The following is a 25708-nucleotide window of genomic DNA, read 5'->3' as shown; positions in this document are numbered from 1 at the left end:
TCGACCATGATTCTATTTGATTGCCAGGGGCAAAATGATAGAAGCTGGAACAAGACAGAAGTATATTTCTCTCCTGGGTTCCAAGAACTAGAGGAAATCAATCCAGGATTTGTTTTTCTCATGTATTGCTTACACCCCTAAGGACTGGTATAGCTGTTGGAGTTTAGGCATTATTTCCATTTTAGGCAGCAAGAAGCAAAGAAAGATAAGTACTTACAGGAAAAAAAAAAAAAAGAAACAACTTAGAGCTCCCCAACTCTGCACTCCCATTTCTGCTTCTGTGCATTCGGCCAGATCTTAATTGCATGGCTACAAGTAGCTGTAAGAAAGATTAGAAGATTCATGTTCCACAATTATGTGTTCATCTAAAACCATTTTATAACTAAGAAAGAAGGAAAGAGTGAGCCTTTATATGAAACTGTACCCTCTCTGTACATCAGTTTGACAATAAAAATTAAAAATATATAAAAATGAAATATACAATGCAAAAAAAAGGAGTGAGAATTTGGTGGTAACTACCCTTTACTGCTAGTTATCTCTCCAAAATCTCCAATAAGCCTAAAATAATTTGTGCTTATGTACCTCTATTTTTCACTCTAGATTTCTCAAATTTGCCAGATTTTCAGTTTGACTTTAGGTATATGTATATATTGAGAGACTAAAACTTCATGTTTTCTTTTACATTTTTTTCTGTTATAGTCTTAAGTATCAGTTTCACTAGTTGTTTAATTCTTCACTTAATCTAATGGCAATCCACACCTACTGACATAATGAAAGAGAGAAAAGGGATGGGGGCGGGAGGGAGAGCTGGGATTGCGGCTTGAACTCAGGGCCCTAGCACTGTCCTTTAGCTTTCTTGCTCAAGGATTCTACTTCCAGCTTTTTGCTAGTTAATTGCAGATAAAAGTCTCATGGACTTTTCTGTCCAGGCTGGCTTTCAATTGCAATCCTCAGATTTCAGCCTTCTGAGTAGCTACGATTATAGGAACCAGCACCTTTTTAAATAGTTAAATTAACTATCAGGATTTGACAATCAAAATGAATTTAAGTTTTTTTTAAAGTAGAAAACATTTATTAATTTTAAATGCATATGTGTATTTACACAGGAAGCTCTATGTAGAAGAAAGAGCTGTAAGCCTTGGTGCCCTTCAAGCCCAGATCCCAACATTCCAGAAACTTCTGATCCTGAAGCACATGGGCCCATCTGTCCATGTAAATGCTTCAGACTGTGACTATTTTGAGACTTCAGAGCCAGGTGTCCAGAAAAAAAATTATTAAAAGCAGTCAAATAGAAGCTGAGCACTGGTGGCTCACACCTGCAATCCTTGCTACTCAAGAGGCTGAAACCTAAAGACTAAACTTCTAAGCAAGTTAGGGCAGAAAAATCTGAGATTCTTACTTCCAGTTAACCACCAAAAAAAAAAGTCAGAAGTTGAAGCATAATTCAAGTGGTAGCGTACCAATCTTGAAAAAAAAAAAAAAAAAAAAGCCAAGTGAGAATGGGCCTGAGTTCAAGCCCAGGCACCGGCAAAACAAACAAAAAAAAAAAACCCAAACTCAATTTCTTGGGTGACTAAAACAACAAAAAAGTGATATTAGAAGTCATCTTTGGGAACTGATAATCAGATCAATTTATTTGAAGTAAAAGCATTGCATTGTTATATCTTTAAAAACAGGCAGAATCATGACTCATACAGGAAAAAAAGGTATATTAAAGACTTTATTTGACTTAATATTCATAAGGGATATTAGAACCAATTCGGGGGGGGGGGGATCCAGAAACAAGACACATTTCTGTGTCTAGAACACTGAAAGCAATACTATCTGAGGAGCAAAGCTGGTTTTTCCACATGGAGGTGAGCAGTCAGTAAACCTCCATTACAGTTTTGTCACCATGTATAGACAAGGATTCTTTTACATTGCTTTTAGTTATCTACCATTCGAACGCTCTTAAAATAGCTCAAAGGTTTTGGGAGGTCCTAAGACTCAGATACACCGGAGAGGTTCAAAGTTTCCATTGAAACAGTTTTTCCTACTGTGTAAGGTATCAGGATAAACATGAGCCTACATAGGCAGAAAAGGATCATTCTGGAAAACCTTAATGCCAGCAGGATAAGACTTCATCCTACACAGAGCAGTACTGAGGCAATCTGAGCAACACTTTGGTGTTGTGTTCATGGAGGAGCAATGAGAGACCCTGAGCTGGAGGAATTGAAAGAGCTAGGCACTGACTAACATCGAAGGCTAAAAGAGCTGGTGGAACCAAGGCAGGGAAACATATAGGGAAGAACAAATATAAACTAAATAATATAGGAATAAGCAATGTACTGGTGGCTCACACCTGAGGATTGTGACTAACAACCAGCCTGAGCACGAGAATCTGTAAAACTCTTCTCTCAATTAACCACCCAAAAGCTGGAAGCTGACCCATGGCACAAGTGGTAGAGCCCAGCCCTGAGCAGAAAAATCTGAATGATACCACTCAGGCACTGAGTTCAAGTTCGAGTACTAGCACAAATAAAATTATAGAGAAATAATTGGTAATGATTCAGAGAAGAGGAAAGACAAGTAACTAGTTTGAACCCATGATTGGGAGTGATGCTTGCTCAAGTCTATAAACATTGAGTGTCTAGAACATGCTCATCTGGGCATGTGGCACAGATAGGGATAAGGACATATCTTGTCCTCCAGGAATTCTCAATCCACAAAGAATTCCCTGGAAAGCCTGGGGGTACATCTTCAAGTCTCTGCAAGCCAGCAGTTAATGTTGTAAGGAAAAGAGGGGAATCTGACAAGAAGCAGTTGAGGAGTGGCCACACCTGGCATGCAGGTGAGCAAGATGAGCCAGGCTGAACTAGGGTCAGGTGAACAAAGAGGGGTTAAAGGTAATGAGAGCCATGTGCAGGGGCTGGGGGATGGCATAACGAAGTCAGGCAAGCGGACTGCAGCCCAATTCCCACCAGTAATTTCAGCAGTTAGGAGACTGAAGCAGGAGGCTGGTGAGCTTGAGGCCAACTTACACTACACGGAGAGACCATATCTCAGAAAGAGGAAATAGAGGGGGGTGGGAAAGAGAAAAAGAGAGAAAAAAAAGATATGGTGGCCATCATAAAAATAGGCCATGTATTCCTAGGGGAAGATGCACAGATGGCCTGGTATAGCAGCTGGTAAAGAAAAACCTGGAGGCTGGCATTCAGGAGCTCATGGGAAACCAGGTGTGGGGTAGTTCTTCGTTGCCATGCCCAGTGCATTTTCAGAGTTGTTAGGTTAATTACCCCAAGGTAATTTTTGTTTAGAGGAGAAGATCATGCTTGGCAATGCTTGAATTAAGAATCACTGAGCCCAGAATGAGTCACAGTGCAATGTCCTATGAAGGAGAGGCAGAGTGAGCTCGTCATTTTATTGTCCAGCATTCTTCTTCTGTGGTCAAATTATATAGACTTTTGTGGTGTCGTTGTTGGTCATGGGGCTTGAACTCAGGGCCTGGGCACTGTCCATGAGCTCTTTTGCTCAAGGCTAGCTAGCACTTTACCACTTTGAGCCACAGAACCACTTCCAGTCTTTGTTTATTTGTTTGTTTTGTTGAGTGGTTAATTGGGGCCAGAGTCTCTTAGGGGTTTTTCTGCCTGGGCTGGCTTCAGACAGCTATCTCAGCCTCCTGAGTAGCTAAGAGTACAGGCATGAGCTACCGATGCCAAGCTTAGCCTTTTTTTCTTATTTTAATTTTTACTGTTATTATAAAGGTGATATACAGAGGGGTTACAGTTACATAAGTCAGGTCACGTCACCTCTTCCCTTGTTCTCTCCTATAGACAATTTTTAGTTTTTCAAATTTATTTATTTTGTTGGTACCAATACTAAGGTTTGAACTTGGGGCCATTTGTTGTTCTTACTTGGCTTTCTTGCTCACAGCTGGGGCTCTGCTACTTGAGCCACACCTCCAAGTCCAGCATTTTACTGATTGATGATGGAGTCTCTCAAACCCTTCTACATGCTTCCAGCCTCAAATCTCAATCTTATGATTGGGTAGGTCATAGGTGTATGCCACTGATGGTGAGCTTATCAGTATCCTTTTTAGATGTCAGGCTGAGGCCTGTGATGTTGGCTCCTCCAGTGAAGCAATAACTATTTAGGATGAGGCTGGAGCTGGGTGGGTGATGGTCAGATAAATCATCCCTATTTAAAAAGTTAAAAGCAAGCCAAGTGCTGGTGGTTCACACCTGTAGTTCGAGCTACTCAGGAGGCTCAGCTCTGAGAATCACTGTTGAAGCCAGCTATCAGGGCAGAAAAGTCTGTGAGACTCCTCTCTCCAAGCAACCACCAAAAAAACAGAAGTGTATATGTGGCTCAAACAATAGAGTGCCAGCCTTGATTGAAAAAGCTAAGGGATAGTGCCTAGGCCTTGAGTTCAAGCCCCAGTACCGGCATGCCCATGTATGTGTGTGTGCACGTGCATGCAGACACACAGACACAGTGAAGAGCAACACTAAAATCACCCTTAGCTGGTGGAGGGAGGGTTAATGTCAGTCATCACTATGCAAATATTTAAGTGAAATTAGTGGCTGTTGATGAGTCTTTGTTCTGCTGGTACCTTCCAGCTTGGAAGTTTGCATATTTTACATAGTGAAACATCTTGGGAAAAGGCCCCATTTCTGAAGATGAAATTTATTTGTGTTTCATGTCACTGTAGCAACATAACCTGGAGCTGTACAACATTTTAGAATAATTTTGTGCACTAAACCATTTTTCATGATGTGGGATTTTCTGCTTAAAATGTCACATCAATTTTCAAACGATTTCAGATTGTAGAATATTCCAGATGTTGGATTTTCAGATTAAAGGTGTTCCTTCCATAATACAAATAGTGGTGGACATGTGGTATTTTTCTAAAGTATCACTCCAGCTTTGTGTCTTCATATATTCTCATGTGTTACTCTTTGTGTCTCATGATAGTTACTCTTTGTGCGGTAAACTATTTCTTTCCAAAGGAACTTGTGTCAGAACATCAGATTGAGTCTAGGTCCTTATTCTGGTGAACTGTCTCACTGTGCTACGTTAGTTGCAAAGGAACCATGTGGGATATAGAGAAAGTTCTGGAAGCCACCTGTGACAGGTCAATATCACAAGATCTAGGAGAAGATAGCCTTTCAAGGAGAACCCAGTAAACAGTGTCATATGCTTTGAATACGAGCACAAAAAGGCCTCTGGTGCTGGGTGTCTGTGCGCACACCTATAGTCCTAACTTCTCAGAGGATGGAGATTTGGGCCTGGGCAAAAGTTCCTGACACCATCCCTATCTCCATCTATAGCTGGGTGCAGTGGTGTGCACACGTCATTCCTGCTACCCAGAAAGCTGAATTCTGGAACAGTGCAGCTCTAAGTCAGGCTGGGCAAAAAGAGGTTACAAGACTTCATTTCAACAGAAAAGACTGAGTGGTTAAGTGTCTGTCATCCTGGCTGTGGCAGGAAGTATAATAGAAATGAAAGGATTGTGGCCCAGCCCAGCCCAGGAAAAAACTACGCCACTTTTTAAAAAAAAATAAACAGAGCCAAAAGGTCTGACGGTATGGCTCAAGTAGAAGAGCACTCAGCTAGCAAGTGCAAAACCCTGAATACATACACACATGCACACACACACACACACACACACACACACACACACACACAGCCACCACTGCGCTCCTGGCTTTTGCCCTGCTGATCTCTCAGATAAGGTTCAGACCTCCAGGAGCAAGAAGGGCCCTGGCAGAGGAAGTGCCACCTGTGATGGAGAAGCCAGCCAGAAGGAAGCCAGGTACCCAGGAGGTGGGTGAGAAAGGAGCGAGCAGAACCGCCTTATACTGAATGAAACATAATCTTTACACCATGCTGAGGACTGGGTCCGTTTTTCACTAGAAACTCCTTCAAGCTGATTAGGGTTCCGTAAGTCTGACATGTGGGTGCCTTAGACATTACAGTGCTCAGTTTTGAGATTGTCATTAATTACTGTCTTCATTGACTTGTTAAAGAGTGAGCTATAGGTGGGACATGGTGACTATACCTGTAATGCCAGCTACTTGAAAGGATATGATCAGGAGGATAATGATTTGAAGCTAGCCCAAGCCAAAAGCACTTGAGACTACATCTCAGCCAGTAAGCTGGGCATAGTTCATGCCTATAATGCCTGCTATGCAGGAGAGCTAGCTAGAAGGATGGAAGCCAGAGGTTGGCCCTAGGAAAACACACAACACCCTTTCCCCCAAAATAACTAACACAAAAGGGCTAATGGTGTGGCTCAAGCAGTAGGACACCTATCTAACAAGTACAAGGTCCTGAGTTCAAACTCCAGTATCACCACCACCAAAGTTGTTTTTTTTTTTTTAATGAGTAAGTTATAACTGGAAGCAAATTTGGGTGATGAAAGGCTTTCTACATGTCTTCTATTGATGTTGATGTTGTAAGTATCCCTCTGTGACATGTTATAAACCTTTGAAAGATGCTTCTGCTGGTGTTAGAAAACTGTGGGACACACTATAAGCCACATAAGTTCTAGAAGAGGCTCTGAGAGTTCAGGCCAGAAGGGGAAACGATGGGGTCCTCTCTACCCTCACCCCAATGTACCCAGAAAGCAACATCTCTATCTCTTCTGAAGAAAATTCGATCAGTGGCCTGGTGCTGGTAGCTCAGACCCACAATCCTAGCTTGTCAGGAGATCTAAGGATCACAGTTGAAAGCCAGCCCAAGCTGGAAAGTCAGTGGGACTCTTACCTCCAATTAACCAGGAAAGACTGGAAATGGAGCTGTGGCTCAAGTCATAGAGTGCCAGTCTTGAGTGAAAAAGCCAAGCAAGAGTGTGAAGCTCTGAATTCAAGACCCAATACTGCCATACAGAGAGAGAGAGAGAGAGAGAGAGAGAGAGAGAGAGAGAGAGAAGAGAAGAGAAAATTGAATCAGCAGCATCTGCAACTCAGTCTCTGTTCTTATCAAAGTCATTTTTCTTTGGTTTCAGCTTCACTCTCAATATTTGGAGATAAATAAAGGAAACAGACATTTGGAAGGTGTTTTATGTTCTCACCTTTCAGAGCATCGTATTTTGTCCTCATAACACAGGAAGATGAGTATTTTATGTCCAATTTTACAGCTGAGAACATAGATTCGGACATCTAATAGGGACAGAACTGTAACAGGAACCCAGGACCTCATGAAATTCCAGCAGTATGGAAGGTGGAGGGCAGGTGGTCACCCATGAGATCTGAGAGTATGCAGCTGTGGCTGTTGACACTATTCTTTGCTGGGGTGATCTCTAAATCCCAGATAATTTGCATACAGGTATGGGGAGATTTCATGTTGATATTTCCATGCAGTGCAGTGTTCTAAATAATGTCTAAATATTATATAGTTTGCATACTTTGTGATATACCTTAGGTTCTTAGTGCTATGGTGCCATCTATTAACAGGAAGTAAAAAATAGATGTAACAGGAAGTAAAGCAGGTTGATAAATTTACATCCACAAATCTGTAATGGAGCTAAGGTAACGTTTTACCATTTGTAGGCAGGAATAATTTTTCTGAAAAGGAAGCAGATAAACAAGGTTACAAACAGTACAAGAAATGTATCCAATGCCTAACGTATGAAATTGTAACCTCTCTGTACATCAGTTTGATAATAAAAATTTAAAAAAAATAAAATTGTAGTGTTCCATTATTGATTTGGATGCTACAATTCAATGAAAATATATTTACATGAAAAAATGAAAAATGCAAGCTATTAGGAGAAAAAAGAAGCTGGCATTAGAGTTATGCTTACTTGTGTTAGTTGACATTTCTTTTTGTCTTTGAGTTGAGGTTGTGGTTGGTAGCCAAGGCTGACCTGGGACTTACACCTGCCTGAGGGATGGCATTTTGGGCATACATTTCCACACCTGGCCTATTCAGAGTTCACTGCTTATCTTGTAAAATAAATGAAGATACTTTTTAAAACATCTGGGGCTGGGAATGTGGCTTAGTGATAAGAGTGCTTGCCTAGCATGCATGAAGCCTTGGGTTCCATTCCTCAGTACCACATAAACAGAAAAGGCCAAAAGTAGCGCTGTGGCTCAAATGGTGGAGTGCTAGCCTTGAGCAAAAGAGGCTTAGGGACAGTGCCCAGGCCCTGAATTCAGGCCCCAGAACTGGCAACAACAACAAAAATCTAATAATAAAGACAATTCCCTAATTTTCAAGAGAGATATATTTAGCATAATAGATTTTTATATTTTTAAAGTTTTGTCCTGGATCATTTTAGTCTTTAGTGCCTGTTATCACCCACAAATACTATAATCTAACAGTTCTGTGATATGTAATTGAATAAGAGTAAAATATACTTGCGAGGGTTCTAATATATCAGTATTTTGTGGTATTACACCATGAGTGGCCTGGCTGCAAGGTTTCTTGGCCACCTGAACTTGAAAAAGTATCACTTTAAAGTTATTCATTAAATGCATCAGTTGTGACAAGTGTGCCCAACTGCTATAAACTATGAAATGACTCAACTAATTCTTCAAACATGTATGTGTGCAGTCTCTGTGTTTGCATTTAGTGAGTAGAATGAGATGTTTATGCAAAAAGAAAAAGCAACCTCTTTAATACAGCCTAACAGAGTGGGAGGATTTCTTATAGCCTATTTCTATAGCAAAAGCCTATGCCAATGTGAGATTTACAAAGGACATTTAGGAGGCTCCTCTGCTCCCCACCACCCAACCAATAAGAAAACACTGGGATGAAATATTTGAATGATTGGTGGGTGTCCTCCTGTGCCCAACGCCTTGTACCTCCATGGAGAAAGAATGTGATCATTTCCATGCACAAGTACATCTTTGTCAAGGGCCTGCCCTCGCCCGGGGCCCAGCACAGAGCTGGAATTCAACTCACCATTGGCTCTGCTTCCCGTAAGTGAGGAGTTGGGTGAGCATGAAGCCAGCTAGACCTTCCTCCCTTCCTGAGCTTTGAGGCCCAGGTCTGTGCAGATTCCACCCTTCCTTCCTGAAAGGCGGTCTCCCTGGGGCAGTGCGGTGAAGGAAGCGCCCCAGATGGAAAACCCCACCCTTTCTGGGATGACCCCCCCTCCCTGCGTTTGCTAGGGTAAGATAGGGGGTAGATCTGCACCAACAGGGGCTTCTCAGTGACTTTTGAATGCATAAACACACACACAAGTTTTTATTTTTTCTTGGTGAGGTTTGAACACTATGAACATTCAAATGTGGGTGACACCTAACTGAACTAGCTGCAGGGTAAGGAAGCAGACAAAAGTTTCTAGCTTCTTCATGGGCCTGGAGAGAGGAAAAAAAATGGAGCTTAATAATACCCACACAGGTGCTTTTAAAATAAGCTTGTTTTAGCACAGTTTGGAACATACAGAGAATTGCAAGGATGTTAGTGTTTTAGGTTACCATAATGTATGTCACAAATAGTACAAGCACTTAATAGCTAAGCCCTGTACTTTATCTATTTTGTTAGTTTTTCTATGCTATTTTATTTTTTTCTATTTAAGCAGTACTATCTCGAATAAATACCATGTTAAATTTAGTCTTCCTGTCTCCTTACACCCTCCAGATTTATCCAAAAAATACACAAATATAAACTGGGTGCTTGTGACTCATGCCCATAATCCAATCTACTTAAAAGGTTGAGAGCTGAGGATTGAGGATTGGAATCCAGCTTGAAAAGAAAAGTCCTTGAGAATTTTGTCCCCAGTCAACCAGTACAAAGTGAGGAGTGAAGATGTGACTCACGTGATAGAGCACCAGCCTTGAGCAGCAGAAAATCTAAGGGATAGCACCCAAGTCCTGAGTTTAGGCCCTAGTACTGGCACACATACACACACAGTTGGAATCCAGTTGTCATTTGGAAACGTTATTACACATGTCACAATTAAGACCACAAACCTAGAGATAGAGACTCTAAATTCTGGGTTCCTTTTTCTCCTGGAAACAAATCTCCATGTCCAAACTCAAAACATTCATTTGTCTATTTGTTTATTTAGTTTTGTAGTTTTAGGGATTGAACCTAGGACCTCACAAAACACTCCCAAAACCTAGGACCTCCCAAAAACATTGTAGATGATGGTAATTTGGAGAAATATTCTTTCCTGTGCTAGAATAACTGTATACAGAATTAGCTCCAGCATGACTTACCTTCCTAAAATTGACTGAGGCTGCTACATCCATGAGCACAACAACAGAACAGTGTGGCTGTGGATATAAGCAGGGTGAAGGAGAAGGGCAATGGGAAGCGCTTGCATTGTTTTCCATTTCTAACAAAAAGCTCATGGTGACTATGTCCACAGGGCATCCTGGATGCAATGGACTATTCATTTTTAACCTCTACTATTAACCCATGGTTAAAGATAATCTACAATCTTTCCAGTGTATATATGATCACTTTTACATGTATACACACATATGTATATACAGGACAAAGTGGGTAAAATAGGATATCAAGCAATAGAACCCAGCCAAGTACTAGTGGTTCACACCTATACTCCTAGTTACTCAGGAGGCTGAGATCTGGAGGATCACACTTTGAGGCCAGCCCAAGCAGAATAGCTAGCTACATTCTGTCTCCAAAATTAACCAGGGCTGGGAGATGTAACTGAAGAAGGAGGTCTGCAAGTCTCCATTTCTCCTTCTATCTTTTCCACTTGGCAAACATCTTCGCACACCTGGAACCTCGCAGTACCTCAAGCAGATCCATCCCATCTCTGCTAGCCCAACCCTCCCAAATTCCTTTCTTTATGGACTGGTTTCACTGTGCAGAAATCTGTACGAGCCTCCCATGTTATAGAGAACATACTTTCAGCATTACTGCCCTCCCTTCTGGCATACCAAATGTCTATGGTTATTGTCTATAAGTAATTATTTTGTACCTTCATTACTGTAAGCTTTTCTGTTCTGCATATTTTTTTTTTTGGCCAGTCCTGGGGCTTGGACTCAGGGCCTGAGCACTGTCCCTGGCTTCTTTTTGCTCAAGGCTAGCACTCTGCCACTTGAGCCACAGTGCCACTTCTGGCCATTTTCTGTATATGTGGTGCTAGGGAATTGAACCCAGGGCCTCATGTATAGGAGGCAAGCACTCTTGCCACTAGGCCATATCCCCAGCCCCTGTTCTGCATATTTTTAAAAATAATTTTGGTGCTGGTACTGAGGCTTCAGGACCTAGGCACTATCCTGTCCCTGAGCTTGCTTGCTTGCTTGCTTTATTTATTTATTTATTTATTTATTTATTTATTTATTTATTTTTGCTTAGGGCTAGCATTTTACCACTTGAGCCACCGCTCCACTTCTGGCTTTATGGTGGTTAATTGAAGATATGAGTCTCATGAATTTTCTTGCTTGGGCTGGATTAAAACTCCAGTCCTCAGATTTCAGTTCTCGGAGTGGCTAGGATCATAGGTGTGAGCCACCAGCTCTCAGCTTGCATACATTCTTTCCTTAACTACTTTCAAATCTCTGGTATCTGTTTTAAATCTCAGATAACATTTACCTCTCTCTCTCTCTCTATCTATCTATCTATCTCTCTCTCTCTCTCTCCCTCCCTCCCTCCTTTCAGTGTGCTCTGTATGTTGTTGGGAAATTTGCATATTTTTTTATGTAGTGCCTCTACCTAGTAGGGATCAGACTAACAATGATTTTCCTTTTATTTCTTCTCTCAACTAGCAATAAAGAGTGTTTATATCATGAACATTTTTGTGTCATAAATGGATTTTTGTTCATTTATTTGTGCTGATCCTGAAGCTTGAACTCAGGGTCTCGGTGCTGTCCTTTAGCACTTTTGCTCAAGGCTAGTGATCTACTACTTGAGCCATATCTCCACTTCAAGTTTTTTTTTATGGTTAATTGGAAATAAGAGTCAAGTGTATTTCCTGCCTGGGCAGGCTTCAAATGGTAATCCTCAGATCTCAGCCTCCTGAGTAGCTAGGATTATAGGTGTGAGCCACTGCTGCCTGGCTTTGGACCATAATGTTTTTGACATGTGATTTTTAATGATTTCACAAATCATCTTGTGTGTCAAATTCCACATTGTATTAAGGCATTTGTATATACTTTTAGGTTGCTTCTGGGGTTTTTAGTGTTGTTTTGGTAGTGGAGCTTGAACTCAAGACATTGTGCTTGCTTAGGCTTGCTTGCTCAGGTGGGACTTTACCCTTTGAGGCATGCCACCAGCCCTGCTTTATTTTGTGCCAGGCCTGGGGTTTGAACTCAGGTCCTGAGCACTGTCCCTGAACTTTTGTGCTCCAGGCTAGTACTCTTCTACTTGAACTACAGCTCATCTTCTGTCTTTTTGGCCCATTAATTGGAGATAAGAGTCTCACAGACTTTCCTGCCTGGGCTGGCTTCAAACTGTGATCCTCAGATGTCAGCCTCATGTGTAGCTGGAATTACAGGCATGAGACATCAGTGCCCAGGTCCAGGCCTGCTTATGATAGTTAATTGAAGATCCTATGGGAATTTTCTGCCCAGGCTGGCGTTGACAGATCTGAGACTCCTGAGTAGCTAGGATTACAGGCAAGAGCCACCAGCTTTTTTGGGGGGGGGGTTATTAATATATATTTCCACATTAACCCCCAAACATGAAGTGCCAGTTTTTCTCTTCGAGCAGTGTTTGAACACATTGCCATTGTTTATCAGCACAGGTTATTGCCATTTACTTATACTCTTTGTTAATTAAGTATTTAAAATGTACTGTGGTGTACATGTAATGAACAGAAGACCTTTGTCAGACAGGTATTCTGAGATGTGTCTGAGCAGTAGCCCACCAGGTTAGCCAGTAAGAGGCTCTGAGTTCAAAGCTCAGTACTATAAAAAAAAAATTCCTTTAAGTCTATTACATGCCTTATCACTTCCTTGACAGTGTATTCTAAGGTTAAAAGGTTTTAGTTGTGATGATTTCCATGCATTAAATTATGTAAGAGAGTGGGGGAGGACAGCTCATACCTGTAACCTGGACTCACAAAGAGGTGGGCATCACTGATTCAACTTCAAGCATGTAATCCTATTAGTTCAGGAAACTGAGATTTGAGGATCTGGGCTTGAACTCAGCAGTTAATCAGCAAAAAGCCTGAGGTAGAACTGTGGCTCAAATGGTGGAACACCTGCCTTGAGTGAATAAGCTAAGGGGCAGTGTACAAACTCTGAGTTCAAGCCGAAGTACTGGCACAAAAACAAACACACAAACAAAAAACAACTCCCAAAGATTTTCCCTTCTGTTTTTTTCTGAAGTTTTATTAATTTTTGCTCTCCATGTGGATTTATGACTCATTTTGAGTTAATTTTACAGACAGATTGAGATCTAGATAGAGGTTCACTTTTTGTACATGGTAATTAGTAACTGATCAAGAGAAAAAGAGAAAAAGGTTAGAATAAGAAGTCTTTCAACATTGTTGTGCTGGTGGCATTACTGTGATTTTGTTTGTGGTCTTTTGGATAGATACCCAAAAGTGGGGCTGCTGGGTCAGAGGGGAGCTCTATGCTTAGCCTTCTGAGGAATCTCCATACCACTTGCCAGAGTGGCTGAACCAGTTTACATTCCCACCAACAATGAAGTAGGGTTTCCTTTTGGCCACATCCCCTCCAACAATTGTTATTGTTAGTTTTCTTGATATAGGACGTTCTTACTGGGGTGAGATGGAATCTCAATGTTGTTTTGATTTGCATTTCTTTTATGGCCAGTGATGTAGAGCACTTTTTCATATGTCTCTTGGCCATTCTCATTTCCTCATCAGAGAAGTCTCTTTGTAAGTCTTTAGCCCACTTGATGAGGGGGCTATTGGTTCTTTGCGGTTTTGTTTTGGAAGAAGGTAATTTTTTTAGTTCTGCATATATTTTAGAGATGAGGCCTTTGTCCATTGAATGGCCGGTAAAGATCTTCTCCCAATCTGTGGGCTTTCTGTTTATCTTGCGAGTTATGTCCTTTGCCATGCAGAAGCTCTGCAGTTTGATGCAGTCCCATTTGTCCAACCTTTCTTTGATTTGTAGCCTTTCTGGGTCATTGTTAAGGAAGTTCCGTCCTGCACCAAGGAGCCCAAGTGTTTCTCCTACTCCTTCCTTTAGTGTTTTCAGGGTGTCTGTTTTGATTTCGAGGTCTTTAATCCATTTGGAATTGATTTTGGTGCAGGGTGATATATAAGGTTCATGGCAGCGCAATTTGTCATAGCGAGAATCTGGAACCAACCCAGATGCCCCTCAGTAGACGAATGGATCAGGAAAATGTGGTACATATACACAATGGAATTTTATGCCTCTATCAGAAAGAATGACATTGCCCCATTTGTAAGGAAATGGAAGGAGTTGGAAAAAATTATACTAAGTGAAGTGAGCCAGACCCAAAGAAACATGGACTCTATGGTCTCCCTTATTGGGAATAATTAGTACAGGTTTAGGCAAGTCATAGCAGAGCATCACAAGAGCCCAATAGCTATACCCTTATGAACACATAAGATAATGCTAAGTGAAATGAACTCCATGTTATGGAAACGATTGTTATATCACAGTTGTAACTACTTTAAACATGCCATATGTAACTGTAGCCTCTATTATTGATGAGGTTCTTGTATCACCTTCCAGTGGTTGTACCTACACTATCTCTGTAATCTTATCTGAGTATATTGGAAACCGTGTATACTGGTATTAGAAGTAGGAAATTGAAAGGGAATACCAAAATTGAGAGACACAGGGTAAAAAAAGACAAACAACTACAAAAGCAATACTTGCAAAACTGTTTGGTGTAAGTGAACTGAACACCTCAGGGGGGGAAGGGAAAGGGGGAGGAGGGGTGGGGTATGAGGGACAAGGTAACAAACAGTACAAGAAATGTATCCAATGCCTAACGTATGAAACTGTAACCTCTCTGTACATCAGTTTGATAATAAAAATTTGAAGAAAAAAAAAAAGGAAGTCTTTCAAAGGAGAAGGTCCACACTGGGACCCACTCATTTTAGTCTTGGCTCTCATTGCAGCATACCTCAAATGAACGTTTACCAACAAAAAACAATAGTTGTTATCATCACATAGGTTATTTGCTTGGAGGATATGCATTGTTTTATTTCATAAATGATATAATACAATTGTATTAATAGATTTTTAGTACAACAAGAATTTTAAAAAATCTAATAGACACAAGGTACTTCTTGTTCAAGGTGCAAGTTAGATGGTATGGGAAAATAATTTCTTTGTGGGTTCCCTAATAACTTGATTGCAATTAACATCTTGGTTTCTATAATAAAAAGGAGTCAAAGTAATTAACTTTCTTGAACCACAAAGTTATTACTGTATGAAGAATGTCTGTCAGCTCTTAGAGACTTGGACTCCTGGGAGTGCACTAATCAAGATTATGAAAGAGCTGTTATAAATAAGAAAATTTTGTAGTGAATGTTGCTTTGGGTGATTTGTGACATAGAAATTTTTTCAGAGCCAGAAGCCTATGCTACACTTGTAATCCTAGCTACTCAGGAGGCTGAGCTCTGAAGATCAAGGTTTGATGCACAGGCAGGGAAATTCATGAGACTGCTCTCCAATTAACTATCGAAATGCCAAAGTGGAACTGTGACTCAACTGGTAGAATGCCAGCCTTGAGCAAAACAGCTAAGGGAGAACACCCAGACCCTGAGCCAGCACACACATGTGCATGTGTACACACACACACACACACACACACTTCTTAGTAATTAACAAGCCCTTTAATGTCCTGCATCTTTCCCTGTAGGTCATCAGCTCCATGAGCTCCCTGTCTGAATACTGCCTGCCTTCCATCCTGCGAACATTATTTGACTGGTATAAAAGGCAGAATGGCATTGAGGATGAATCGCATGAATACAGACCAAGAACCAGCAATAAATCAAAAAGGTACATTTCTTTCATAGAAGATTCTTATTTTGTTGTTATCATTGTTATTAAGAAACATAAATCAGCCAGGCAATGGTGACTCACTTCTATAATACTAGCTACTAGGGAGGCTGAGATCTGAAGATCCTGGTTTAAAGACCACCCAGGTAGACAAATCCAAGAGACTCTTATCTTCAATTACCAGCAAAAAGCAGGAGTAGAGGTATGGCTCAGTTGGCAGATCACCAGCCTTGAGTAAATAAAGCAAGAGCACTAGGCCCCTGAATTCAAGCCCATGTACAAGCAAGCAAGAAAGCAAGCAAGAGAGAGATGGACAGACAGACCTACCTAGAAAGAGGAAGGAAGAAATGAAGGAAAAAGAGAGGAAAGAAAGGAGAGAAAGAAAAGAAAAATAAATCAACCTGAGAGTTATATCTTACCTATGCATCCTGACTTTCCCCAGGATGCCTAGGCCCATCTGGTTTGAAATTCACACCCAGTCTTAGTTTCACATTAGTGGGTACAGGGTTTAAAAGATCACCATCTTTTGCTCTTCTTTCCTCTGCCATCCATCTCCCCTGTGGTCTTCTCCAAAAACAGAAGACTGTCTGTCATATGCCCCTGGTGACAAGCTAAGATAGTTTAGTCCTGGTGCAAACAACCTTGAAAGCTCAGTGTAGCACTGTAGGCAGGTGCTGGCTTCAGGCTGGCAGGAATCCTGGGTTCAAGGGCAGCTCCCACCTTGTTGGCCCTTTGCTAATGCACAAAACATAGAAGTTAGAGTCATACCCCTTGTTTCTCCAGCCAGGTGAGAATTGTGTACTTGCTCTATGTTTCTCCCTTCTCTTGTGAGTCTCAAAGGTAGAATTTCCTGGTCCACAAGTAGCCATGAAACTTGAGATTCTAAAATGGTCAAATTAATGTCTGCTCCCTCCAACACACACACACACACACACACACACACACACACACACACACACCCACACATTTTAGGTAAATACATTTAATTGCATATGTATGTAATCAACTCACTACAGCATGCCATTAGATAGAAGGAAGTTTAATGAACTTATTTTTTTTTAAAGAACCAAGAGGCTATTTTTAAAGCATGTTTTTCTGCAGGAATTGATTATGTATTTTTAAATGCTTTTGAAGCCAGAAAACTGAAATTAAATCCTCAAGAGCAGACATTAACTATTTCTTCTGAGTAGTTTAATCCCTCTTATTTTTCTTAACAGTTCTCATCTTTTTAAAAAAAATAGAAGCTATAAAAGTATAGAATATACATAGAAATATATAGAAACATAAAGTTATAGAAAATATGGAAGAAGAATGTTGAATAATTACAAGTAATCATACATGTAATCAAGGCTACTTGGAGCACTGAGGTTATGAGGTTCACAGTTCCAGGACAGCTCCACCAGGAAAGTTCACAGGGCCCTCCTTACCCTTGCTCAACTATTACTGGGCTCAGTGGTGTGTCCCTCTCCTCCTAGCTATTTTGGGAAACCTAAAATAGGTGGATCTCAGTTCAGCTGTATGCCTAGGCAGAGTTCAGTGCCCAGGACCATAAACATATGAATGGAGAATTTCTTTGAAATTGAAGTTCTGTGATTTTACCATATCTTACATCCAAATTGGCAGTATAGACTTACACAATGCTGGAGTTTATCCACGATTCATTATTTATCATTATGAAGAGATTAATAATGGATTTTTTCATACTGAGTAAAATTGGAGTAAAAGAAAGAAAGTTTTTAATGAGATGTAATTTGTGTAGTAAAATAGTTTGCACTTTTAAAAAGTTTACATTCATGTCGGGGTGCTAGTGGCTCACACCTGTAATCCTAGGTACTCAGGAAGCTAAGGCTGAGATCTAAGGATCAAGGTTTAAAGCCAGCTCGGGCAGGAAAGTCCATGACACTCTGACACTCTTATCTCCAATTAATCACAGAAAAAGCCGGAAGTGGTGCTAGGGCTCAAGTGGTAGAGTGCAAGCCTTGAGCAAAAGGAGCTTAGGGACAGTGCCCAGGCCAAGAGTTCAAGGCCCAGGACTGGCCAAAAAAAAAAAGTTTACATTCAGTGTTTACATTGTATTTCCACACACAACTGTACAATCATCACACTAACTCCAGAACTTTTTAATCATTCCCCAAATAAACCCTGTACCTGCAGTAGCAGTCTCTTATCCATGAAACCTTCTGAAATTTCTAAAAATTTAAAGGTAAAATGTCCATTCTGTGTGTGGAAATGGTCCATACTGTAGGATCAGTAAACACATGGTGGTGCTTCCCACCTTCCATGATGGCTGGTGGCTTCCCGCAGGGTAGGCAGGGCAACAGCTTTTGTGAGTTGAATTACATTTTATGTTGCTTCTCTGTTTTATCATAATTTACTTACTGAAACTAGTTTTCATATGCATTTCTCTTTCTTTCTTTCTTTCTTTCTTTCTTTCTTTCTTTCTTTTTTTTTTTTTTTTTTTTTTGGCCAGTCCTGGGCCTTGGACTCAGGGCCTGAGCACTGTGTCTGGCTTCCTTTTTGCTCAAGGCTAGCACTCTGCCACTTGAGCCACAGCGCCGCCTCTGGCCGTTTTTCTGTATATGTGGTGCTGGGGAATTGAACCCAGGGCCTCATGTATACGAGGCAAGCACTCTTGTCACTAGGCCATATCCCCAGCCCCCTTTTTTTTTTTTTTTTTTTTTGATGCTAGTCCTGGGGCTTGAACTCAGAGCCTAGGCAATGTCTCAGCTTTTCTGCTCAAGGTTCGCACTCTATCACTTGAGCCATAGCTCCTTTTCCAGCTTTTTGGTAGGTTATTGTATTGTCTCACGGTCTGCTGGCTTCGAACCACAATCCTCAGACCTCAGCCTCCTGGTAGCTATGATTACATGCCTGAGCCACCAGTGCTCACCTTGCATTTATTTCTTGATGGATTGAAAGTAGGCTTTTACTTATGCTATTCGTGTGTGTGTGTGTGTGTGTGAGAGAGAGAGAGAGAGAGAGAGAGAGAGAGAGAGAGAGAGAGAGAGAGAGAGCAACTACTGAAGTCAAATACCTACAGAATCAGGGCAGTAAAGTTCAATCCAGTGGCATTAGTTACATTTGAATTTTTCAAATGAGAAAATGGCGGGCTCCAGTGGTTCACACCAGTAATCCTAGCAACTCAGGAGGGTGAGGATCATGGTTGGAAGCCAGTTCAGACAGAGGTCCATAAGACTCTTATGTCCAACTAACCACCAAAATAAAAGCTGAAAATAAGCAAAGGTGTGTCTGAGAAGCTCTGCATGGTGGTACATGCCTGTACTCACAGCATTTGGGAGACTGCCAGTGGAGAATGTCAAGTTGAAAGCCAGTCTGAACTATGCAGCCAATACAAGTCTAGAGCCTGAATTACATAGTAAAACCTTGTCAAAAATGAGAAAGAGAGAGGGGAGAGGGAGAGAAAGGGTGGAAGGTAAAGAGAAAGAAAGAAAGGAAAGAAGGAAGGAAGGAAGGCAGGAAGGCAGGAAGGAAGGAAGGAAGGAAGGAAGGAAGGAAGGAAGGAAGGAAGGAAGGAAGGAAGGAAGGAAGGAAGGAAGGAAGGGAAAAAGAGAGAGAAAAGAAAGGGAAAAGAAAAACTTGCATCTGGGAAAAGGCCAAAAGAACAAGCGTTTGGAGAACAGAACATGATATAGTCAAGATGTGGCTAAAAGAAGAGCTTTAGGGAGGAAGCAATGCCACTGAAAATAGTTACAGGGAAGGGATAGACACGGGATGAGGATTTCTAAGATTAGTATAATATCAACATTTTGACTGCCAAATAAATTTGTCAAATGCCTCTGGTTCCTGGCAGAACTCAAACCAGCAATGAAGTTGAATTTACTATTAGAAAAATATATGTCTTACTTTTATTTGAAAACACAACTTGGCTTGTTAAATTAAATAAAATTTTAAGTTTATTTATTTATTACAAGAATTGCTCCTTGCTCCAAGGGTCCTCTGACCACATTTGAAGATCCCTATTGTCATGTGACACACAAAGGATGTTGCTAAGGGTCTTTGCAATCTCTGCTACTCTCACTTTCACCTTCCTGCTTCCTTCTCCCATGATCTATGGACACAAGACTTGTAAATATTCTCCTGCTCAACCCAGTCTGTACTGGGGTTTCAGTTTCCATGGCCAGTAGGAATACTTTCCTATTCTAATATTTTTTTAATGCCAGTCCTGGGACTTGAACTCCAGGCCTAGATGCTATCTCTTAGCTTTTTCATTCAGAGTAGGCACTCTATCACTTGAGCCACGGCTCCACTTCCAGCTTTTTGCTGGTTAATTAGAGAGAAGAATCTCATACTTTCCTGCACATGCTGGCTTTGAACTAGGATCCTTTCATCTCAGACTCCTGAGTAGCTAGGTTATAGGTGTGAGCCCCTGGCACCTGGCCCTAGTGAGTCTTGAATGACTGCAGAGGTGATCCTAAATGAGCAGCTCCTGCCCCACAAATACATTTCTCCTGAGAGCCATCCCTCATCCATCTTCCTTAATCTGGCCTATCCAAGATTACAGAGCACCTCTAGACATTGTGTTTTAGTTTTAATCACTTAAATTACCACCTTGCCTTTTCCTCATTCCCTCTAAAGACAAGAATGTATAAAATTCAAAATCATGTTAAATTGTTTGTAAAATATCTGCTTGACAAGCTTGTCTTGTCATCCTTCTTCAACAAGTATTAAGCCATTATGTACTAAAGAGGTTATGCTAAAAGCTTTACATGCTTTATCATCTCTAACCTTTTTGTAAGTACAGGGTCAGCATTCCTAACCCAAAAATCCAAAATCTGAATTTTGGGGGACATCCACACAATGTCACAGGTAGAAAATTCCATACCTGATCACACGATACAAATCATAGTCAAAATGTAAGTACTCCACTAAGCACTAGTGACTCATACCTGTAATTCTAGCTACTCAAGAGATTGAAATATGATGATCACAGTTCAAAGCCAGCTCAGTCAAGGAAGTTCATGACACTCTTGTCTCCAATTAAACACCAAAAAGCTAGAAGTAGAGCTGTGGTACAGTGGTGAAGAGCCAGCCTTAAGCAAAACAGCTAAGGAAGGGCTGGAAATGTGGCTTCCTGGTAGAATGCTTGCCTAGCATGCATAAAGTCCTGAGTTCAATTCCTCAGTACCACATAAGCAGAAAAAGCCAGAAGTGGTGCTGTGGCTCAATTGGTAGAACATTAGCTTTGAGCAAATAAAGTTCAGGGACAGTGCCTAAGCCCTGAATTTAAGTACCAGGACTGGCAGAAAGAAAGGAAGGGATACAGGAAGAAAGAAAGAAAGAAAGGAAGGAAGAAAAGAAAGGAGAGAGAGAGGAAAGGAGGGAGGGAGGGAGGGAGGGGGGAGGGAGGGAAGGAAGGAGGGAGGAAGGGAGGGAGGGAGGGAGGGAGGGAGGGAGGGAGGGACAGAGAAAAAGGAAAGGCTAAGGGACAATGCTCAGGCTCAAAGTTCAAGCCCCAATACGTGTGTGTGTGTGTGTGTGTGTGTGTGTGTGTTGTGCACACACACACATACACAGATATTGTGAGATCACCTTCAGGAGCTATAAAGAAGGGTATGCACTGTATAAATGAACTTCTTGTTAGGATTGCGACCCGTCCCCCAACATATATCATTATGTCTATGCTGAAATCTGAAGGAATCTGAAATCCAAACCATTTTCAATCTCAAGCATTATGAGTAAATAACACTCCACCTGTACTCTGCTGCTCCCATTTTGTAGCTGGAGAAATTTCTGGTAGGTGGAAGAAGAGCGGTCCTAAGCCAAGGCTGAGAGACACCATAGTCAAGGCCTCTTTCCCCACCCTTTGCTCAGGGGGAGGTGCCTTCTTCATTGAAGTTCAAATACATTCAGGGCTTTGTAAGTACAAAGTGATGGTCCTTTGACAATTGAGTGCAAATGACTTCCTTGCCTCTTCTCCATTTTCTATCCACTCCCCCCACCCCCCAGTTCTAGAACTTGAAATCAAAGCCTGGTATTGTCTATCAGCTTTTTTGCTCAAGGCTGGCTCTTTATCATTTGAGCCACAGCTCCATTTCTGGCTTTTTGATGCTTAATTGGAGACAAGAGTCTCAGGCATTTCAATCCACTATCCTGAGATCTTACCTTCCTGAGTAGCTAAGATTACAGGTGTGAGCCACTGATGCCCTATATTCTTGATGTATTCCATCACCCTGAAAATCTCTTCACCCCAATTAATATGATATTTTAAATTTTACAGCGATGAACAACAGCGAGATTATTTAATGGAAAGACGGGACCTCGCCATTGATTTTATCTTTTCTTTAGTATTAATAGAAGTTTTGAAACAGGTGAGTCATTTATTGCTACTTTGTTAGTATTTATTCATCTAGAAACAAGTTTTAAAAGCTTATACTTATCATCTTGTTCCAAATACTGGGTCATATGAATTTTACTCATGGATTGTTACAGTCCATGGATAGTTAGGGCGGAACATTGTAATGATGTGCTTTCTGATTCCCTTTTGAATTTAAAGTCATTTTCTTTTTCTTTTTTTAGATTCCACTTCATCCTGTAATAGACAGTTTAATAAATGATGTTATTAACTTAGCCTTCAAGCACTTTAAATATAAAGAAGGGTAAGGTGATTTTTTTTTCCTTAGAATGTTGAATAAATTGGGGGCCTAAACTACATCCATGCTTTGCTGTTTTTTTGTTTTTGTTTTCAGATGAACAGGACTTGCTAACGTGTCTCATTGTGCCTTCCTCAGGTACCTCGGTCCCAACACTGGCAATATGCACATTGTGGCAGACCTGTATGCAGAAGTCATCGGAGTGTTGGCACAAGCTAAGTAAGTAAGCGTCTTGACCATGAGAACTCTCACATATGAGAGCAGTGGGGTGGGAGTTCACAAAGAAGCAGGGCTGCTTTATGTATAAGTACCACATCCACCAAGCTAAACACTCTTCAAGACAGGTACCAAGTTTCTCTTTAGCACTAATTAAAGGATTCTATCAATTGTATAGATTTTAGACTACTGCTTCAGAGAAAGCTGTGGATTAACTTGACTGCTTTTCTCCTCCTCCTCCTCCTCCCTCACTTCCTCCTCCTCCTCCTTTTTTTTTTTTGCCAGTCCTAGAACTTGAACTCAGGGCCTGGGCACTGCCCCTGAGCTTTTTTTGCTCTCTAGTACTCTACCACAGCACCACTTCCAGCTTTTTCTGTGTATGTAATACTAAGGGATCGAGCACAGGGCTTCATGCATGCTACGCTATTGCTCTACTGCTAAACCACATTCCCAGCCCCTGACTTCTTTTATTCTTACTCAAACATCCAGAGAACCTTATTTGGGAGTTTTGTTTTCTATATTCCATGAGTAAATGGCTACAATCTATCATCTGTGAGTGGGAAAATTCCATTCTAGAATGTCCCCTTTACTATAGACCTTACTTAATTCAACTGAGCTAAAAATGTCCCAGACTCTGTCATGGAAACAAGTCAGGGGGAAAATTCTCATTGCTAAATTTAACTGGCCTCATAATGCTGCTTAGCAGGCTAGAACAAACTAATGTGAGACAATTAGCAATAATATACTTCTTCCAAAAGTGAGGTCACACCCTACTTACCCGTCTTCATTTTGTCCAACCCTGAGGCATATTGGACAAGCTACTGAATATCTACTTTAAGCCACATGACCTACAGACATGTTATGAACTCAAGCCAAGCACCAACTCACAGCAATAGAGATGCGGGATCCTATGAAATACAGTTCTCACCAAGAGATTTGTATCTTCAAGAAGTGGAAATTTCCTAACTTAGTAACATGGCAACAAACTTACCAACACACACACACACACACACACACACACACACACACACACACATATTTAAAATACCTACTTAATCAGTCTTACCTAGCTAACACATAGATTCAATTTCAAGAAACTCAAAAAGCTCCTGATTATTTTTCTTAATTTTGCCCATGTTCTTTGCTCATCTTAACAACCTTTTCCCCCCTCTAATGAAAACACATGACACTTCAGTGTTAGAAGGTGCAGAAGGAATTTCTAGAGAGCAGTGTACTGACAATGGTGTCAAATATTAAGGTCAAAGACTGACAGAAACACAGTAGAATGAATCTGGCTAGAACATAAATAAAAACTCACCAACAGAGTTATCTGGACCACTGTGCATGAGACTATATTGTACTTTTATTAGCCTATTATGACCATTGTGGTTTATGAATCACAAAGGAAGGAAGGAATAATGCTTTGGGGAAAGATTTCTATTGCAATTGAGTAATAAATGTGTCGGTATTTAACTGGATAAGTTGCAATTACCCGACAATTAATTTATATGTGTCTACCTCCTTCTTTAAAAAAAATGTGAGAAAGGAGGCACTAATGTATGTATTTGCTGATTTGTCAAGCTGTGAAAATCTCAACCTTTTCCTTTGTAATTATCCTACTGTAATTTCCTTATTCTACCATTTGGAACGTTTAATTATGCCAAAAAAATGGTCTTTGTGTTTTTCTTAGTTTTTATGCATTACGTAAGACAATACTAGATCCTGTCAAATGACCATCCTTAGTTACATATTACAAATGAGCCCAGAGATAATGTTTAACATTAGAAGGTTTCAAGAATTTCCACCTTAGGTTAGATTTATCCACTGAGCCAGTATTTTCTTGCCAACAGTAGTTGCTTTGTGTGTGTGTGTGTGTGTGTGTGTGTGTGTGTGTGTGTGTGTGTGTGTGTGTGTGTGTGTTAATATTCATGATGTCACAATTTTTCCTGATTCTGCAGTCATTGAATGTAAGAAATGTCTCCATTTGGACAAAGTTCCAGTACTTTCCAGTCTCAAATGAGCTATTCAATTCCTGTATCTAAGGCAGTATTTTTTGCTGTGACATTCACATAGTATTGACTTTTTCAAAATACAACTAGCTTGGCTAGTCTGTTCTTGGCCAGTCCCACAGATTCAAGTAGCTCATGCTATGTTCTCACCCAGGCAATTTAGAGTTAACCTGTATTTTGACAGATGAAACCATCTTAAATTAGTGCCATACCATGAATTATCTCATTACTACTCATTCCTCATAAACACAACTGTTAATTTAGAAAAGTACTCCTTCCTTTGTTCTCAGAGGAAGGAAAGAATGTATGCTTATTTGGTACAATGTGATTTTTTTCTTTTTTATAAAATTTGAATACTCTCTAATTTTAGGCTGTGTGTCTAGCTCCTAATGATAATACATAGAAAATATGAAGTTCTTCTCATTATGACTTTAATAACTGAGACTTCTTTCTTTCTTTCTACCTTCCTTTCTTCTTTCTTCCTTTTTTTCCTTTTTTTGGGGGGTACTAGCCCCGGGACTTGAACTTAGGACCTAAGTGCTATCACTTGAGCCACATCTCCACTTATGGCTTTCTGGTGGTTAATTGGAGATAAAAAGTCTCACAAACCTAGTCCTGCCCTGGATAGCTTCAAACTATGATCCTCAGATTTCAGCCTTCTAAATAGCTAGGATTACAGGCATGAACCACCAACGCCCAGCAGATTCACTCTTTTTAATCTTACTAGCAATAATGCTTCTTAATATCTTCCATTAACAATCAAAATTCTGGGCTGAAGTCATGGTTTAAGTTTTAACTATGAGCAAGAAAGGCAATCAAAGCCAAGAGGCCCTGAGTTAAAGCCCCAGTACCAGGACATGTGCAATAGCACAGGTGCACACGCACATGCACACACAGAGTGAAAGAAGATGATTAAAATGAATACAGAGTTTAGCTTTAAAAGTGACTTTGCATGAGCCTAGTCAGGTGTCCTCTGCAGGCAGCTTTTCAGTGGCATTCCTGTAGTGTGTGCAGC

At 40.7% G+C, this 25708-nt stretch overlaps 1 protein-coding gene across 6 annotated transcripts in view; it reads left to right on the top strand.

Moving 5' to 3' along the window:
- Fry (FRY microtubule binding protein) overlaps positions 1-25708 on the top strand; it is a 348931-nt gene that overhangs the window by 156961 nt on the left and 166262 nt on the right. For all 6 annotated transcript variants that reach the window (XM_048341548.1, XM_048341549.1, XM_048341547.1 and 3 more), the window contains exons 4-7: positions 15718-15857; positions 22096-22186; positions 22395-22474; positions 22607-22687. In XM_048341548.1, coding sequence (XP_048197505.1) covers positions 15718-15857; positions 22096-22186; positions 22395-22474; positions 22607-22687 — 392 coding nt within the window. The remainder of the gene's footprint in view (positions 1-15717; positions 15858-22095; positions 22187-22394; positions 22475-22606; positions 22688-25708) is intronic.

The sequence above is a fragment of the Perognathus longimembris genome, chromosome 3 (assembly GCF_023159225.1).
Source record: "Perognathus longimembris pacificus isolate PPM17 chromosome 3, ASM2315922v1, whole genome shotgun sequence".
Taxonomy (NCBI): Eukaryota; Metazoa; Chordata; class Mammalia; order Rodentia; family Heteromyidae; genus Perognathus; species Perognathus longimembris.
Note: the sequence above shows the minus strand (reverse complement) of the source record. Positions and strands in the feature narration are given on the sequence as shown.